Source organism: Felis catus, chromosome A2 (genome assembly GCF_018350175.1).
Source record: "Felis catus isolate Fca126 chromosome A2, F.catus_Fca126_mat1.0, whole genome shotgun sequence".
In the NCBI taxonomy this organism is placed as follows: Eukaryota; Metazoa; Chordata; class Mammalia; order Carnivora; family Felidae; genus Felis; species Felis catus.
In genome coordinates this window covers 26150487-26167882 of record NC_058369.1, presented here as the reverse complement: position 1 = coordinate 26167882, position 17396 = coordinate 26150487, and the positions used below count along the sequence as shown (strand labels likewise).

Genomic DNA, 17396 nt, shown 5'->3' with positions numbered 1-17396 from the left:
CACCAGAGCTGGTATCCACACTGTAAAGTGGTGTCACAGGAGTGCCGTGAGGGTGAGCAGGAGGTCAGGGGCTAGGTATCCCAGGCATAAAGTCAGGCACAAACTCCTCCTAGCAGAAGCAGCAGGGAGAGGAAGACACTAACACCAAACACAAACCCTGTTGTCCAAGGGCAGTCGGGACAACAGATGACAGAGCTTCTTGTTTGAGTGAAATCCCTGAGATGACGGTTTTCTCGTGTCATCAGGAAAAAGGCTTTCCTTCCTAGAGGCTGCGTTGGTGTCGAGACCCAGTGTGCCCCTTCCCCAGTGCCCTCACTGCCAGGCCCAGCCTGTCTGTCTGGCCTCTCCTGATGAGATATTCCCAGCAGGGCTCACAGAGAAGCAAGCCATCCCCCTGCAAAAAGAGGCAAGGCTTGGGGCGCCTGGGTGGCTCAGCTGGTTAAGTGTCCGACTCTTGATCTCGGCTCAGGTCACGATCTCCCAGGTCTCCCTGCTCGTGAGTTCAAGCCGCCCATCGGGCTCCGCGCCGACAGCATGGAGCCTGCTTGGGATTCTCTCTCTTGCTCTCTCTACCCCTCCCCCACTTCCATGCGCCCGGCTCTCTCAAAATAAATAGATACAGGTTTACAAAAAGGCACGTTGAAACAAGTTGTTAATCTGTGTCCTTTCCACCAGGGGTTGGCAAGAGCTGGTCAGAGACTCAAACCTTTTATTCAGAAACACCACCCTCCAAGAACACTAAGGAAGCCTGACAGAGCAAACATTTAATAAGTTATAAGATACAATTTACAGTTGGCTTTTGATTCCAGTTTTGCTTCCACGTCCCAGTTTCCAAAACCTGTGGCCCTTTCACATTAGGCTTCAGGCTCCTCCGGTTTCTAACAGGGGGGCTATTGCCAACAATTGCCCCCAGCTGCTACATCCTGGTGACTGTCCCCCACCTCGCTCCCTGTCCCCCCCACGGAGGCACTCGTGACAACAGCGGCCACTTCCTTAGGACCAAATCAACAAAGTCTGCCTGCCCAGACCACACCACCCATCCGGGCCCTGAAGTCAGGCAGTGTTCCCCAAGCGCTTTAAGTTTATTCCAAAACCAGCTCAGATCTGCAGGAAGGGGTGCAAAATGCCTTACACCCCATTTTTGGAGCTTTGCACCTGCACAATGCTGTCTAAACAGCCTCGGATGTGATCAGGGCCAAATGAATACAAAGCCACCGAGAGCCGCGTAGCTGTCCTATTTCTGCCCAATGGTGAAAGACCACCGAGGAGCCACCACCGCCCTGCCCGCCTCCCCCGCAAAGGTCAGCAGGAGTTTCATTCTTTCCTTCTATAATTATTTTCCAGAAGTGATCCCAGGGTTGACTGGAGGTGGGTGGGGAGTGTCGTGTCCTGTGACAGGCCTCTGTGTCTGAGGGCGCTGACACAGTGACCCACCTGTGGTCACTTCCAACGTGTTGGCAAGACTCATCAGACTGACAAATAGCTGGAGTGTGTGGTTAAGCCACTGCAGAGTTTCCTTGGACCCAGCGACTTTAGTGGCCTTTAAAGACAAAAGCAAAAACGTGGCTGCCAAGATGGGCACGTGTTACAACTTTGCAGGAAAATAAACACTCAGCAGAACGGGAGGAGAGGCACGAGGAAGCATTGAGGCCAGCGCACTCGCTGCCCTTGGCCAAGTGTGGAAAGGCCACGGATGGGCGTGGGGGTGGAGGTGAAGAGTGCTGAAACGATGGCATCTGCCTAAGAGCCTTGTATGTGACACGGGCACTGGGAGAGATGAAGCTGGTTTTAAGTCTTCTTTTCTAAATGACAGCCTACGCTAGGTCGCCTCTTTCCCCTCGTCCCTCCCCGCCAGTCTCGTTTCATTTTGTGTCACAAACTGGCAAGCCAATTTCATTTTCCAGAAACGTCAGTCTTGCGGGTGATCTGCGCCCCCAAGAGGTCTGATTTGAACCGAGTGTACATGGAAATCTTCTCAGCCCATTGAATGAGTTTGCATTTCTTAAGAGTCCCCAACACGTCCCTAAGGAGTCAGGTCTAGGACTTATTTCTGAAGGCACTTTTTTCAGGATGGGGGTTCAGACCCACAAACAGGCTGGAGGAAACTTTGTATAAAACAAGTTACAAACAAGCAACAAAAGCAACCACCAGAACTCCTCCCAGGATTTGATGAGAACTGTTTTAAGGCACTGTGACGTGGAAGGGGCTGCCGGGGATGTGTTCCTCTCCCCACTTCACGGCCAGAACATAATCCCCCTTCTCCTTGACAACGTATGTGACATTGTATTGTTGGTTGCCCACATGCTTCATGGAGACCTCTTCGCAGGGGGTGGTTGGTCCATGGACACCAATCAGCAGCATGTTGGAACCTGGGAGGCAGCAAAAGGTGGTTACTCTGTCAGGATGCATCACAGAAGGCAGAGGAAGGGGAGGGGATATGGGAGCCAAAGGAAAGTTACCAGTAGCAATTATGAGCATAAACTCATACAGCACAATGGCCCGGGTTCAAATCCTGCCCAGCTGGGTGACTTCCTAGCTGGGTGACCTTGGATGTGGAACTTTACCTCTCTCTGCCTTAGCTTGCCCATCTGTAAACAGATGCTAGCACCTACCCCATGGGCTTGTTGTGAGCTTTACAGTAGTTAGATGTGAAGCCCTTAGCTTGTAGCAAGGGCTACAGAAGTGATGGCTACTCTGATCTCATTTATTCTCATAAAAAACTTAAGGAAGGTGCCTTTATTACTCCCATTTTAAATAATAAGAAACCGACTTTTAGAAAAAGACTTCTAAGCTTTTCCGGGATCACATGGCTAAATTTGGGGAAGGAAGGAAGGAAGGAAGGAAGGAAGGAAGGAAGGAAGGAAGGAAGGAAGGAAAGAAGGAGAGAGAGAGGAAGGAAGGGAAGGAAGGAGGGAGGGAGCAAGGAAGGAAGGGAGGGAGGGAGAGAGGGAACAAGGAAGGGAAGGAGGGAGAGAGGGAGAGGGGGGAAGGAAGGGAGGGAGGGAGGGAGGAAGGAAGGAAGGAAGGAAGGGAAGGAGGGAGGGAGGTATGAAGGAAGAAGGGAGGGAGGAAGGAAGGGAGGGAGGGAGAGGGAGGAAGGAAGGGAGGGAAGGAGGGAGGGAGGGATGAAGGAAGAAGGGAGGGAGGGAGGGAGGGAGGGAGGGAGGAAGGAAGGGAGGGTGAGAGAGAGGGAGGAAGGGAGGGTGGGAGAGAGGGAGGAAGGGAGGGTGGGAGAGAGGGAGGAAGGAAGAAGGGAGGGAGGGAGAGAGGGAGGAAGGGAGGGAAGAAGGAAGGAAGAAGGGAGGGAAGGAAGGAGAGAGGGAAGAGGAAGGGAGGAGGGAGGAGGGAGGAGGGAGTAGTAGAGCCAAGTTTCCAGCCCAGATGTGCTAGAAGCCAGAACCCAGGCAACTAATCACTGACACCCAAATAAATACCCAAGTTCAAACTGCAGTCAAAGCAATTATTGGCACAGAAGGAGCCAGATTATTGATTCAGTTTGCCCATCTGTAATGGGGGTAATGCCACCCTTCCTGTCTATCTTGAGAGCATCTGAAAGAATCAAGAGGCAACAGAGAGGAAAATCACTTAAAAACACTAAGTGCAGGACAATGGGGTGATGAACAAGGTTACTTCCAAGTGGCTGGGTGGCAGGGGTAGGTGGGCACTGCGGGGAAGACCCAAGTCAGCACAGGGTGCCCGGCCTGCCTCCACCCCGACCCTTGAGCGGGACCGGGCTACCTACCGGCTTTGCTGCAGTCCACCAAGAAGGAGCTCTTCTGGCCCACAAAGGCCTTCGAGAGCCCTGCCCCCTTGGAGGTCACCTTGCTGGCGTCCGAGGAGGCCTTGGGGATGGCGCTATAGCAGGTCTCTGTGGATGACCTGGTCACCGACTCCACCAGAATAGATGAGGTCTCGTTGGCTGAGCCAGGGCTGACCAGACGCTGGCCTAGGACGTGGAAGGGAGGGAGGGAGAAGTGAATGGCCAGAGCAAGTGGGTCCTCTCAGCTGGAAGAGGTGAGCACCCCAGGCAGAAGCCCCAGGAAAGTCCACGCACCCCAAAAGCCACCACGTCCTCATCTCACCCCAACACCTGAATCTAAACATCACCATTTCCCCATCTCACACCCGCAATGTCTTCCAAACCCCAGAAATTCCTCCCACGTAGCCTCCTGCCACCCGGCAGGATTCACTTCTTTCCATTTATATAAAACACTCTATGTATAAGCAATGTGAAGGCAACGTTACCCGCTGGGGACAACATATAACAAAATACCAAAAATGGTTCTCTCTGCATGTGAGAGGATGATTTTTCTATCCGAATCTTCTAATTTTTCTGCAATGAATCTATACTACTCCTATAACAGTGAACCAAGTAGAGACACGCAGAAGGGATTTACCACAATATTTACGGTGATTACCTTGGGCCCTGGGCTGTAGGGTGGTTTTGACTCATATTTTTTCTAGTGTTCTGAAGGACCACATTTTTATAAACTTAATAAAACCTTTGATTATTTTAAAGATAAAGGTTAGATGAGGCGCCTAGGTGGCTCAGTCGGTCGGTTAAGCATCCAACTTCGGCTCAGGTCATGATCTCATGGCTCGTGAGTTCAAACCCCATGTCGGGCTCTGTGCTGACGGCTCAGAGCCTGGAGCCTGCTTCAAATTCTGCGTCTCCCTCTCTCTGCCCCTCCCACGTTCACGCCCTCTCTCTCTCAAAAATAAACTAACATTAAAAAAAATTTTTTTTAAATAAATAAAAGTAAAAGAAATAAAGGAATTTTTCAGGTCTCGAAGATTTCAAATATGTAAATATTTCTTTTCTGTCAAAAACAGAAAATATGATTTTTCAACTTCTACACTCCTACTCTGCCAACTTATTTTGTAGCAGGCTGACGCCAGTACCTACCCCACGGGCTTCTAAAGGTGTTTACCCCCCTGAACGTGTCCTACCATTTCTTTATATTCAAGAGTGAAAGTTAGATTCAACGTATCTAAAATTACCCAAAGTTTCTAGTATCAAGTAACTCTGTTGACAATCTGACAAGACAAGCTCCACAGAGAAAAAGAATAACTTCAAAGCTGTTTGCTTGTTACCTGTCACCTTGGCCTTGAAAGGACTGCCCACAATGTGGTTGGGCCCGCCATATTTGACACCAATCAGGTAGTTTCCAGGAGCCATGGGGGTGTACATGACTTTGTACCCTTCTGGGGTTTCCTGGCAATCCATTTTAACCTTGGAGGGTCCTTCAATGGTGACAGATAATGTCCCTGGCCCTGCTCGGGTGGTGTTGATGAAAAATTCAGACTGGATACCTGGGAGAAAGGAAAAGGGAATGTCTTACTGATGGTTTGGAGGGATGAGGGGGTGTGGTGTGCAGAGCTTTCCCAGGGGCAGAGAAGCAGTGGTGGGGACACACATAGGTTCCCTCACGGGGGCAGGGGGGGAGGGGGGGCGAGTGGCAGGGAAACCCCTGGTACTAGCTCTGAGCTCCTGACACGGAGGGCCTCAGGCCCTGGGGGCGGTAACTCCCTTTGCAAGGCGGAGGCAAGAGTGTGGCTGACATTTCGCCCACCAGCACCAACAGCCAGGACACCCTGTTCTCTCCTCTGGGCATGAGCAGTGGCTGAGAGCAAGAAGCCCGAGCCATCCTTGTGGGTCTGAAGCACTGTTTCAGCTGCCAGGGCCCAGCCCTGCCTCCAGTGGGTGGGGGATGCGTGGGCCCCTCTGACCTTTCCTCTCTCCTCTGCGTGGACTGGAGAAGCTGAGCAGGCCCAGCATCTCCTTCTTCCCCGGCAGAATCCTTGCCCCAGGCTCCATGCTGAAGACCGGGGCAGCTGCTAGGATCTGCCGGCCCCCCCACTTTGCCACGAACACCAGCAACAAGAACAGGGCCAAAACCAGCAGCTCCCGCTAACTGAGCTACACTTGCACCGCTCAGGCTCCAGATCTCATACTAAGCATCATGTTAGGTGCCCAGTGATTCCTGTTTGACAAATGACAGGGACTCAGGGAGGTTCAGGCACTTGCCAGTCAGTGCTACAAACCAGCCTGTGTGGCTCTGGAGCCTCTTGACTGGCTGGGGGACCTCCTGCACAGACATCCTGCCTTGTGAAGAAAGAAGAGCTGAGCCGACCAGTGACCATGCTGGCATTCCTGCCTGAGCCCAATGCCCTGCAAAAGTCCCCACTCCAGCAGGCCCTTTGCAGTCCAGAAAGGGGAGGAGGCGGTGGGTGAGGGCTGCCTGCTACAGCGCCCTCTATGGGCCATCCCTGGTATAGCATCCTTGTGCCGGGCAGTGCTTTTTCCAGAGCCCTAGATGCCACCCCAGCTGGGAACTATTTTGGTTTAATTATAGCTCCTAAGCCAGAGAAAGAATTATTGTTCTGGCTATCAATAAAACAAAGGCGCTGCTATCATGCAACCCCCAAACACACAAACCCAGCTGCTTCTGGAAGCTCCTGAGGCTCCTGTCCCAGGCGCAACCCCCCCGCCCCCAACTATCTGAAACTTATTTCTGAACTGTAGAGCCAAGAAGCCTCTCATGCAGCAGCTGCAGAGCGAGGCTGTGCGGGGAAGGAAGGGGTGTTGATCAACAAGGGGACGGCATTTCCAGGAAGTAGCTGCAAGGCAATGATAAGGAAAGATATTTTTGAAGTAAAGATGAAAAGACCTGGCTGCAGCGAAGCCCCACCGATTTTAACAAGTTGCTCGGTTCCTGAGAAAGATCCGTGAATCCTGGCTGTGAGGGCTCGGAAAGACAGGGGAGCTGAAGTGGGAAAAGGCAACTAAGGAATCGCAGGGCAAGAGCTACCTGGAACAACCTATCGGGCAGGCTCCTTCATTAATCCCATTTTACAGGAAGGAAGTGGAGATTCGGGGAGGTCAAATCTCTTGCGCCAAGTCACACGGCTGGGGAATTGCAGGGCTGGGATGTAAACACAAGATCTGCCCAGCCCGGACCTAAGGCACTGGCCTGAGAGAAGTCAGGAGAAAGAAAATCCACATGCAGGAGTCCCTCTGTCCACTGCCTCCAGCTGGAACCAATACGTACCCCAAATGTCTCGGGCATAGCAATCCTCCCCCCCAACCCCGCAGATGCACGGCTGAGTTCTTGTGAGTTCAGTGCATGTTTACTGCAGCGCTACTCCATCGTGAAGGTGGGCGAGGGGTCCGGGGAGGGAAGGGGGCTCTTCCGATCCCCCTTGCGCACCCTGGGGATGCTGGAGCCTTTCAGGCTGCTCTCCCAATCCGAGTGTCTAGAACTCCCTGGTCTAACTCTTGACCTCTCAACTCCTCTGCAATAGAAAGTCCCACCCCAAATTCATCACACTCCCCTGCTCCAAAACCTGCAGAATGGGCCATTTCAAGCTCACGCCAAGAGATACAGCAAGCCTACCCATAAAAACACAGAGAGTTTGCTTTTTTCTGAAGGTCAGGATGCCAGGCCCTCTAGCAGCCAAGCATAGATACCTTTTCATTCCATGCACACTACAGCTGTGTAATCTTGGGATGGATATTTGGGAAAAGGCTTGGGAGCAGGAGGGCTAGAAAAACAAGATGCCCTCCCCTTGACAAGAGCAATATTTACACAGGGTTCAAAACAGGCCTGCTCTGTACCTCTCCCTCCTGGCTGGGAGTTTCCCTGCAAGACGGGCCCCTTCTCCCAGTGGCATCCAGAGCTTGCAAAGCACAGCCTGAAACCCAAGCTCCCGAGAAGGCATGCGAACAGCCAAGAGGAAGCAGGAGAGGCCCGAGCGCAGCAGGCGTGACCCAGCAGGAGGGTGAGGTGGCTGCTGGCAGCTGCAGGAGACCTCAGTGGCTGCTGTGGGACCTGGACCAAGGCATGCATGGTTCCAAAGGCCAGGAGGACCCCACATGGTCTTTAATGGTGTGTGGTTTGCCGGGGACCAAACGCCTGCACTACTGCCCGGGAACCGTTCCAGGGCAGCTGGGAGAACAGGGGTCCTGGTTTAGGATACCCCACAAATTGGGCCACAGGTGCAGTCACTGCCTCTGAGCGAGCCAGCCACTGAAAGAGGCAGCAAAGCACCGGGGTTAAGGGCATAGGCTTTGAGTCATGGACCTGGACTGATTCCTGGTCCTGTGCTCTTTCAGCTAAGTAAGCTCACGGAGTGACTCAACGTTTCTGAGCCTCACTTTCCTCATCTGTAAAATGGAATGGCCTAGGGTGAAGTGTTACCATGCCTCCTATAAGGGGCAAGCTGCTGGCCCAGAGTTCAGTGCAGAGGCAGACTGGATGGGCCAGGGGAGTCCAGAAGCACTTACACCACCCCTGTGGGTGGTTCTGTCGAGGCTACTGCTTTGACCAGAGTTCTGGGGTGGCATGCCAGCCTGTCAGTTACTCCTGCACCTGGGCAGGGCCCCTCGGCCACTTAAGACACTGGCTCCCTAGGGCTGGATGCCAGGTAACTACAGCCACTCATCCCATCGCCCAGTGGGAGGCAGGTCTGCTCTAACCCCCTCATGGCATCGGGGGAGACTTGATCAAAATGCATACACATGAGGGACTCGAGCCTGGGACTGGGCTGCCTTCCAAAGGCCCAAAGTAATACCCAGTGCAGGGGTGCCTGGGTGGCTCTAGTCGGTTAAGCGTCCAACTTCGGCTCAGGTCATGATCTCATGGTTTTTTAATTCAAACGCTGCATCAGGCTCTCTGCTGTCAGCACAGAGCCCGTTCCAAATCCTCTGTCCCCACCTCTGTCTGCCCCTCCCCTGTTCACGCACTCTCTCTCAAAAATAAAAACATGAAAAAAAAAAAAAAAGTAACACCCGGTGCAAACTGTGTCCCAGTGAGTCTGTGTCTACGGACATGTCCTGCAGAGAAGTGTGACTGGATAAGCTCCCCATGCTGGCACTCCATACCAGTGACCCACCCAATGCCCACCTGTAGGTTCATGGTATGAACAATAACTGCAACCATTACAAGGCAGGTAGATCTGTGTTTTGACACAGAAAGTTCTTTAAGATGTCAAGCGAGGGACACTCGGGTGGCTCAGTCAGTTAAGCATCCGATTTCAGCTCAGGTCATGATCTCACTGTATGTGAGTTCGAGCCCCACATCAGGCCCTGTGCTGACAGCTCGGAGCCTGGAGCCTGCTTTGGATTCTGTGTCTCCCTCTCTCTCTGCCCCTCCCCCACTCGCACTGTCTCTCTCAAAGATAAATAAACATTAAAAAACAAAAGATGTCAGGTGAAAAAAGTTGTACAATATGTGCAACAAGATTGTTTCTGTAAAACAGAAGCAAAACGATATGCTACCTTCTTAACAAATGAACCAGCTAAGCAACCAAGCGACCAAGCATGAGGACGTCAGAAGGTCCTTCCCGGAACTGCCAGTGGTGTTTCCTTTTGTTCTATATGGAGGGAGGGAGAAGCAAGGAGACGGAGCCAGTCTCGTTTCTATATGTCTTAGCTGCCTGTCTCTTCCACAGTCAAACGTGTTCCGTCCATGGCAAAGACTAAAAACAAATCGTAACAAGCCCAAAGAGCTCTAGAGCTCTGCCACCACCTTTTCTCCTTCTCTGTTAGGACCCCGGAAATTCAAAGGAGGAGGCTATGACAGGTCCTACTGTCGATTCAAGGTTGTTTCTGGGAGCCCAGGGACTGTGTGATGGAACCAATGGTAGGAGACCTCCCAGGAGGCCCATTACACGCACTGAGTTTGGTGCAGGCAAAGAAACCCTCAAAAGGAAAAGATGGGGTGCTGCAATCCATCATGATCAGTGTCCCAGCCCTGAAGTCAAGGCACGAGGCCAAGGAAGACAGGCAAAGCATAGCAAACAGTAACGAGGTTGATAACACGGTCATCAAGGCCTTGCTCTGGACTTATTGTGGGCCAAACCACACGTCCCAAAACAACCCTGGAGAGCAAGGGCCCCAAGTGCACATTACTGCAGCTTCCCTGAGGAGAGTGTGGAGAAGGCTTCCCGAAGCTTGATAAGCACCCGCTGGCTCAGTCAGAGACGAGAGGCAGAGGTAGTGTGTTACCTGTGGTGCCCCCCTCGAGCCCCGCGCCATAGGCGGACACCAGGGCAGGGTTCCCCGCCTGTCCAGGATCCCCGACGCGCACTTTGAAGGGGCTTCCAACCACGTGGCTCCCGTTGAACTTGACATCGATCGTGTGGATGCCATTCTCGTGGGGGATGAAGCGAACGGCATACTTATCTAGGAGAGCGAGCAAAGCACAGGGTAAAGCCGAGGACACAGACACTACCACGCGAGGTGAGGACGATGGAGGGAAGGCCAGCCTGAGATGGTGAATTTTAAACCATAAGACAACAGCTCTACTGGAAGCCTGGCACCCAGTATGTTGCATTTCAAAACCAGATGGGGGCTTATTTCTGCGTCCCTTGTCAACCCTTTGGGAAATGCATCCAAATCTCCAATTCTAGGTTTCATCCTCTCTGGTGTCTGTCTCAGGAGATTGCTTTATGAAAAGCTCACTTCTCACAGAGTTGCTCTACTTGGCCGTTTGAAGGGGAAAAAAGTTGGTTCCAACCGGCATTAATGCTTCTGAATTAAGCTCTAAGCTAGCAAGTGCCCCCCGCCAGGGCAACAGCCAGGTTTTCCACTGTGTGTTTGGGTCACGGCATGTGGCAAAATAATCTGTCAACTGAAATGGACACGGAGAATATCCATCCGCCGTGCACCGCCTGAACACCCCTTCCTCCATGAAGCCCTCCCACCTGGGAGGCAGACCTGTTCTCCCCCCAACTCTCCAGATGTCTACCTTCACTGTACATGTGGCAGGGCACACAGCAAATGCCCAATAAAGGCAGTGATCACAGGGTTCCTCCTCAAGCTTCGGGGCCCACATTCACTGTCACTTCCTCTGAGAAGCCCTCTGGGCCTCACCAACAGAAACTATTTTTCTCTCCTGCCCTGATCATTTTTGCCATTTGGTTCTTGGTTCTCCTGTGGCACTGGTGACCACCTGGGGTCCTCTCCAGGGCACTGCAGGCTTCTGGCCAGGTCCCCAGTCCACTCTGAGCCCCTCTTCGAGGGCAGGCATCATGCCTTACTGTCTTGCCAAGTCTCTCACACTTAATACATGTTCCCTGGCAAAACGGCTAGTTAACATTGATTATGTCAGAGAATTCCATACATCAAGGGAGCAGGCAGGAAAATCTTATGCTATTAAGCATACTAGAGACGCAGATTCTTTGAAATTTAAATTTAGGGATGAACCTCAATGCACTTTTCCCTCGGAGTAAAGTGAGATCAAATGGTACTTACTCATGTCATAAGGTCAATAACGTAAAAAAATCTGTAAGATTTTGTTAAAATATGAGGAAAAAACCACAATTGAATGTAATGTGAAAGGAATCTGAAAAACAACCGAAAATAAAGCAGTATTTGTTTAGAAAAAAGAAATGGAAGGCTAGATCCCAAAGCATCTCCCTGTCCCTGGCAAATGTTTATACCCTGATTTGTAAACAACGCCTGGCAACAACAACAGAAGGGAATCTGAAGGCTGGCTGGCCTTCGTGAGGCTCATTAGTCCTCTGCTGGGGAGCATGTTTGTAGAAATGTGCCTCGGGGAGGTGCAGATGCCGGGACCTGCACGCCCTGCCTCTGGCTTACCTGGCTCGAGCTCAGACACATGACACTCCTCCACGGCTCCTGACGGGCTGTGCACCTTTGCATCAATCTTGCCTTTTGCCCCATTCAACCTTATAGCAAAGGAGGCTGGCTGGTTAACTTTTAATCCCGATTCCTGAGAATTTAATACATTAAACAGGTTACGGCCTTTGGTGTTTGGCCTTTGGTGGCATACACTGACCCGACCCGGGACTCCAGGGGACAGTTCTCATGCAAATAGGCCCAGAAGGTTTATCCTTATAACATGTGACGACAGAAGAGCAGGTGGCTTGTTGCACGCTTCTGGTTTTAAATAGAAGACAGTAGAGACACTCAGTGGGGTGGTCTAGCGCCTTGATTCGTGCTGGAAGAAATAGTTACTTGATTCAACAGTTACTTGAATCAACAGTTACTTGATTCGGAGACTCAGTCATCGGTTAACAAAACTATATAGTTTCTGCATCCCAAACAAGACCTGGACAACCAGAAAACCCAGGGTCTTCCAGGTCAAAAAGGAAGTCCCATCCCCCCCGCCCTACCTTTTTAAAGTTTATTTATTTTCACAGAGAGAGAGAGAGCTCACGAGCGAGCTTGTGAACATGCGCACACAAGTGGGGGAGGGGCAGAGAAAGAGGGAGAGAGAAAGAATCCCAAGCAGGCCCCACACTACCCACGCAGAGCCTCAACTCATGAAAGGTGAGATCATGACCTGAGCCAAAATAGACACTTAAGTGATGCCCCAAGGGCCCCCTTTTAAGAGGAGCCTGGCAGCTGACAAAACCATGTAGTCACCAACATGAACAAAGTTTTATATCATTGCTCTTTTTTATCTCAAGGGTAGGAATGGAGACAACGTTTAACAAACTTGTAAAGGACTATATATGGTTAAGAATCAGCAGGACCTAGGTGACTACCACTTCCTGGCTATGTAAGTTGTTTAACCTTTGAGTCTTGGTTTCCTCATCTGTAAAATGGGCACAATAACCAAATATATACCAGAGAGCTACTGTGAGGATGAAATAAAGTTATGCATTTGAAGCACTCAGCACAGGGCCCGACCTGTACACAGAAAGACTAAAAAATCGTTAAATATTAATAAGCATTTAGAAGTTGTCTGTACCCCGCTGAAAACACAATAGGGAAAAGGATAGCTTTCACTCTTCACTGGGTAAGTTTCACCCTCCACGCTCTGGGAGGAAGGGATTGGAGATCTAGATGATTAAGATACAGATACATATTTTTAAAGTAGGCTCCACGCCCAGTGCAGAGCCCCGTGTGGGGCTTGAACTCACTACCCTGAGATCAAGACCTGAGCTGAGATCAAGAGTCGGATGCTCAACCGACTGAGCCACCCAGGTGTCCCATATGCTTAAGGTATTTTAAGATTAGCCAGTCCTGAACTGCAAAATTTTACAAGTTAGCAGTTTTGATATAAACTTGATTGGACAGCCACTCCTCACTGTGTGATTGAAGAACTTGGGGGGGGTCTTGTTAAAATACAGATTCTGATCCAGTAGGTCTGGGGGTCTGAGGACAGCCTGAGAGTCTAGGATTCTTTTTTTTTTTTTGAGAGAGAGAGAGAGAGAGAGAGAGAAAGAAAACAAGAGGCAGGGAGGAGCAAAGAGAGAGGGAGAGAGAGAATCCCATGCAGGCTTCTCGCTTTTAGCACAGAGCCCAACTTGGGACTTGAGCTCATGAACCATGAGATCGTGACCTGAGCAGAAATCAAGAGTTGGACACTTAACTGACTGAGTTACCCAGGTGCCCCCAGGGCAGTTTTCAAAACTTAGACTGCTGAATGGTACCATTTGTCTTTCCTTTTTTTATAAATGTCTTTTTTTTTTAAGTTTATTTATTTTGAGAGAGCGAGAGAGGAAGAGAGAGGATCCCAAGCAGGTTCCTTGCTATTAGCACAGAGCCCAATGCAGGGCTTGAACTCACAAACTGAGATCATGACCTGAGCTGAAATCAAGTCAGACACTTGATGGACTGAGCCACCCAGGCGCCTTGAGATTCTAGGATTTTAATAAATCTCCCAAGCGAGGGGCGTCTGGGCGGCTCAGTCGGTTGAGCGTCCGACTTTGGCTCAGGTCATGATCTCACGGTTTGTGGGTTTGAGCCCCGCATCGGGCTTTGTGCTGACAGCTCAGAGCCTGGAGTCTGCTTCGGATTCTGTGTCTCCTTCTCTCTCTGCCCCTCCCTTGCTCTCGCTGTCTCTCTGTGTCTCTCTCTCTCCCTCTCAAAAGTAAGTAAATATTAAAAAAAAAAATTAAAAATAAACCAACAAATAAATAAATAAATAAATTCCCAGGCAATACCGAGGCTGCTGACCCGGGACCACATCTCTGTAACGAGGCACTGAAATTGCACTGCCTAATTTGGTAGTCACTAGCCACATGTGACTATATATTTTTACATTTAAATCAGTTAAATTAAATAAAGATTTGGTTCCTCAGTTACACTAGCAACACTTCAAGTGCTCAATAGCCACATGTGGCCAGTGGCTACCACATTGCACAGGGGAGATGTGAGACATTTCCATTGTTGTAGAACATCCTATTACACTGTGCTGTGCCAGAGCTTACAGACTGGGGAGCGAGGACTGCACCCAAAATTAAGGAATCTTTGATCACCAGATTGCCCCCAGCCCATCAACCCTTCCTCCACAAAATGTCAGCCGACTCCAATTTTCTAAAAAGTCTTAAAAGCAGGACAAAACAATACATGCCTCTCTTTTCCTAACCAGCACCAGATGTGGGCCTGCAGGCCTCGAGCAAATCTCCGATAAATAATTTACGTATCACTCAGCACCAAGTGACCCAGGAAAAACAGGACAAGCTGACACTCGTCCCTTCTACCGTAGCAGCTGGTTATAAACGCCTGACGGATACACAGCCTGCTGCACACTTACTCAAATATTTATGACCTAATTGTGTTGAGAGGACTCTACAGAAAAGTTTTCTGGAGAAGATTTCTCCAAACCAGGTTTTTGGAAACAGAACCATATACATTACCTGAATCCATTTGCCGCTAAATCCTCAAGAGAGAGATAAACACCTCAGAAGATCTGAAAGAAATCTTCGAGATGCATGAGGGCGGTTCTTTGCCCTCAACAAATGCTGGGTTTATCTCCCTCCATAGGTTTTAGTTAAGTCGGCCACAAAAGGAACTTCTGTTAAGAAGCCTTTAAATGAAACACAAGAAAAACATCTACACCACAGTGACCAGCTAGCACCCTTGGTATGCTCCAGATGAGGCCTCTTCAATCTGTGGACCGTGATTTTTGTTTGGGGGTCAGTCTGGGTTCCCTGATATTTCAAACAACTAGCAATTCCAATTCTCCTCAGGGTAAGGTCAGAATGTGAAATGTAAACCAAATGCACGGAACTAGATCCGATGACATCACCAACCTGAGATACAGGACTGGGTTTTCATTCAGTATTTTTAAGAACCGGGGGTAGCTGAAAGCTAGTTGGAAAGCCCCTTAACCAAAAATCAGATTTTGGGATTGTGGTGTTATTCCTCAACCGAATTGCTTACTCCTGATGCAGACACCTAGTTATTTTTCAAAGACCCAAAGGCATCTCTAGTGGTTCTTAGTTTGGTTGCCGGCTCTAATGCAACCTTGAATTCAAGAGCCTGTTTAAGACAGTAATCACAGGCCACCGTGCCAGGGTGGGGATTAAGGAGGCCACCGTTAAAACCACAGGTTCTGGAGCCACAGAGACCTCACTCCGCCTCATATTAGCTGGCTCCTGGTAGCCATAACCAATCTATACCTTGGTTTTTCCATCTTTAAAATGGGGTCAAGAGAAACCTACTGACCAGGCTGTTGCAAGGATTTAACAAGGTAATACTGATGAAGTTCTTACACAGTGCCTTGCACACTTATAAATAAATCACCGTAGTAAAATCAATCACAATTGACTTACTTGACAAAAAGGAAGCCAAAAATAGTAGGCAAAACATCAATGGACTGTTAGTCTTGTGTTTGTTCTGTTTGAAAGCCCTCCTTATCGCTTAACCAATTATTAACAGGCCTCCTTTGTTTCTCTTGAATAACTATTTAAAAAACAAACTTGTTCTCAAACGCTGAGGTGTTCGTTGACTGTGGCTCTGTGTTCACTTGCCCCAACTGTCTCCTGTCCTCAGTGTGGGGGCGGGGGCTGACTCTGCCATGGGAAATCTCCCCTGTAAGTTGGCAGCATGTGTGGTCAAACCGGGATGGGCCCTTGACTGAGGGGATTGAAGCGGCCTCCGGAGTCCAGGGCTTCACTGGTCGGCCTGTGGCCAATGAGATGGATGCTTCCTTGCGTCTCACCTGAAGGCTCAGAACAGTGAGGCGGCGGGCGTCGTCGGACGGCGCGATGACTGGCACCAGGTAGGGACTTTCAGGGATGTGCTCATCGTTGAACTTGATGGATACCTCGTAGTTACCTGTGGGGACAGGACAGTCCCATCATTTCAGAGATTCTGCGAAGGTGGTTCCAGAGCAGTCTCTTGCTTCTTTGCTAGGACTGAAATGTCTTCCAAGAGATCCTACCCCCCCTCCCTGGCCATGGCTGGTGGGTTGAGGGCAGGTCACCTGGCTGAAGCCGAGCCAATAGGATTCTCTTAGTTGGGCAAGGGCAGAGATTCTTAACCTGGGTCCACAGGCCCTCTCCAATGGCCTGTGTATACAGCTCAGGAGACCCATGAAACTTGAATGGGGAAACAAAAATTTTATCTTTATTTTCACTAACTTCAAGCTAAAATGTAGCATTTCCTTTCTTTAGAAATGTCAACAAGAAACCACGGCACATTAGAAGCACTTGTGACTTTGTCACCAACAAAGATCACAGACATTTTTCATCACTTTACAGTTTTATATACAACTTGACATGTCATTTATACTTACCACTATTTTGAAATTGCAGTAGCTAATAGACCATTACCAAATCCTACGATTTAATGTATTAATGAAGAGAACCATCTGTTGCTGTGTGACACATTTCTTGAAGATTTTGATAACTACATTTTAGTATAATTGATTTCCTTTATAATCCAATGTATTTTATTCTACGTTTTAAAACATTATCCTGAGAACAGTCCCCATAGGTTTTATGCCCAGAGGGATCCATGGCACACAAAAGGCCAAGAGCTGCCGCTCAAGGGAGCTCAGATGCTGAGGCCACTCTTTCAGAGACGCCACAACAGCTAGTGGCCAAGGATGGGTGGAGAAGGCTGGTCCGTGGAAAGAATGACATGGTTGAATGAAAGCCGGAGGCAGAGAGGTCAACAGAGAAGGACAAGAGAACAAGAATTCCTGCCCCTTGGAGGTCTGACATGATTTCTAGGAGATGCTCCCATGCGCCCATACAGACAAATTCCTCTTTTCATTGAGCTAGCTTGACAGGCTTCTGCTCCTTACAATCTAACCATCCCCCTACAAGGAAAACGTCCTCAGCTGGTCCTTGGTTACATACCAGGCTCCTGGGCAATGTAAGACACACCGCACGATCCATTTTTATGGTCATCGAACGTAATCTCGGCCTTACTGGGGCCCTCAACAGCAATGGACAAGCCCCCAGCGCCTGCTTCCCGGGTCCAGATGCTGAACTCAGCTGAGATAAAGAAACACCTGGTTAGTGACTGAGCCCCAGATAGGCCCTCTTGCTCAAACAATGCTGGGTTACATTTGCTGCCTTTTTCTTTAACCCCAAGCAGGGCCCTAAGGGAAGGAATCACTGATGTTTCCCAATCACCATCCATGAAAACATTAAGTTCATAAGAAATGAGACATCTTTGAACACAC

General features: G+C 49.8%; 1 protein-coding gene across 6 annotated transcripts in view; it reads right to left on the bottom strand.

The window, feature by feature from the left end:
* Window positions 1-747: 747 nt before the first annotated feature.
* FLNB (filamin B) overlaps window positions 748-17396 on the bottom strand; it is a 142210-nt gene continuing 125561 nt past the window's right edge. For all 6 annotated transcript variants that reach the window (XM_019823423.3, XM_019823424.3, XM_019823426.3 and 3 more), the window contains 7 exons: window positions 17068-17205; window positions 15924-16039; window positions 11606-11738; window positions 10010-10186; window positions 5095-5313; window positions 3743-3946; window positions 748-2369 (listed from right to left, as the gene is read on the bottom strand). In XM_019823423.3, the coding sequence (XP_019678982.1) occupies window positions 2182-2369; window positions 3743-3946; window positions 5095-5313; window positions 10010-10186; window positions 11606-11738; window positions 15924-16039; window positions 17068-17205 (1175 nt within the window). In that variant the 3' untranslated portion in view covers window positions 748-2181. The remainder of the gene's footprint in view (window positions 2370-3742; window positions 3947-5094; window positions 5314-10009; window positions 10187-11605; window positions 11739-15923; window positions 16040-17067; window positions 17206-17396) is intronic.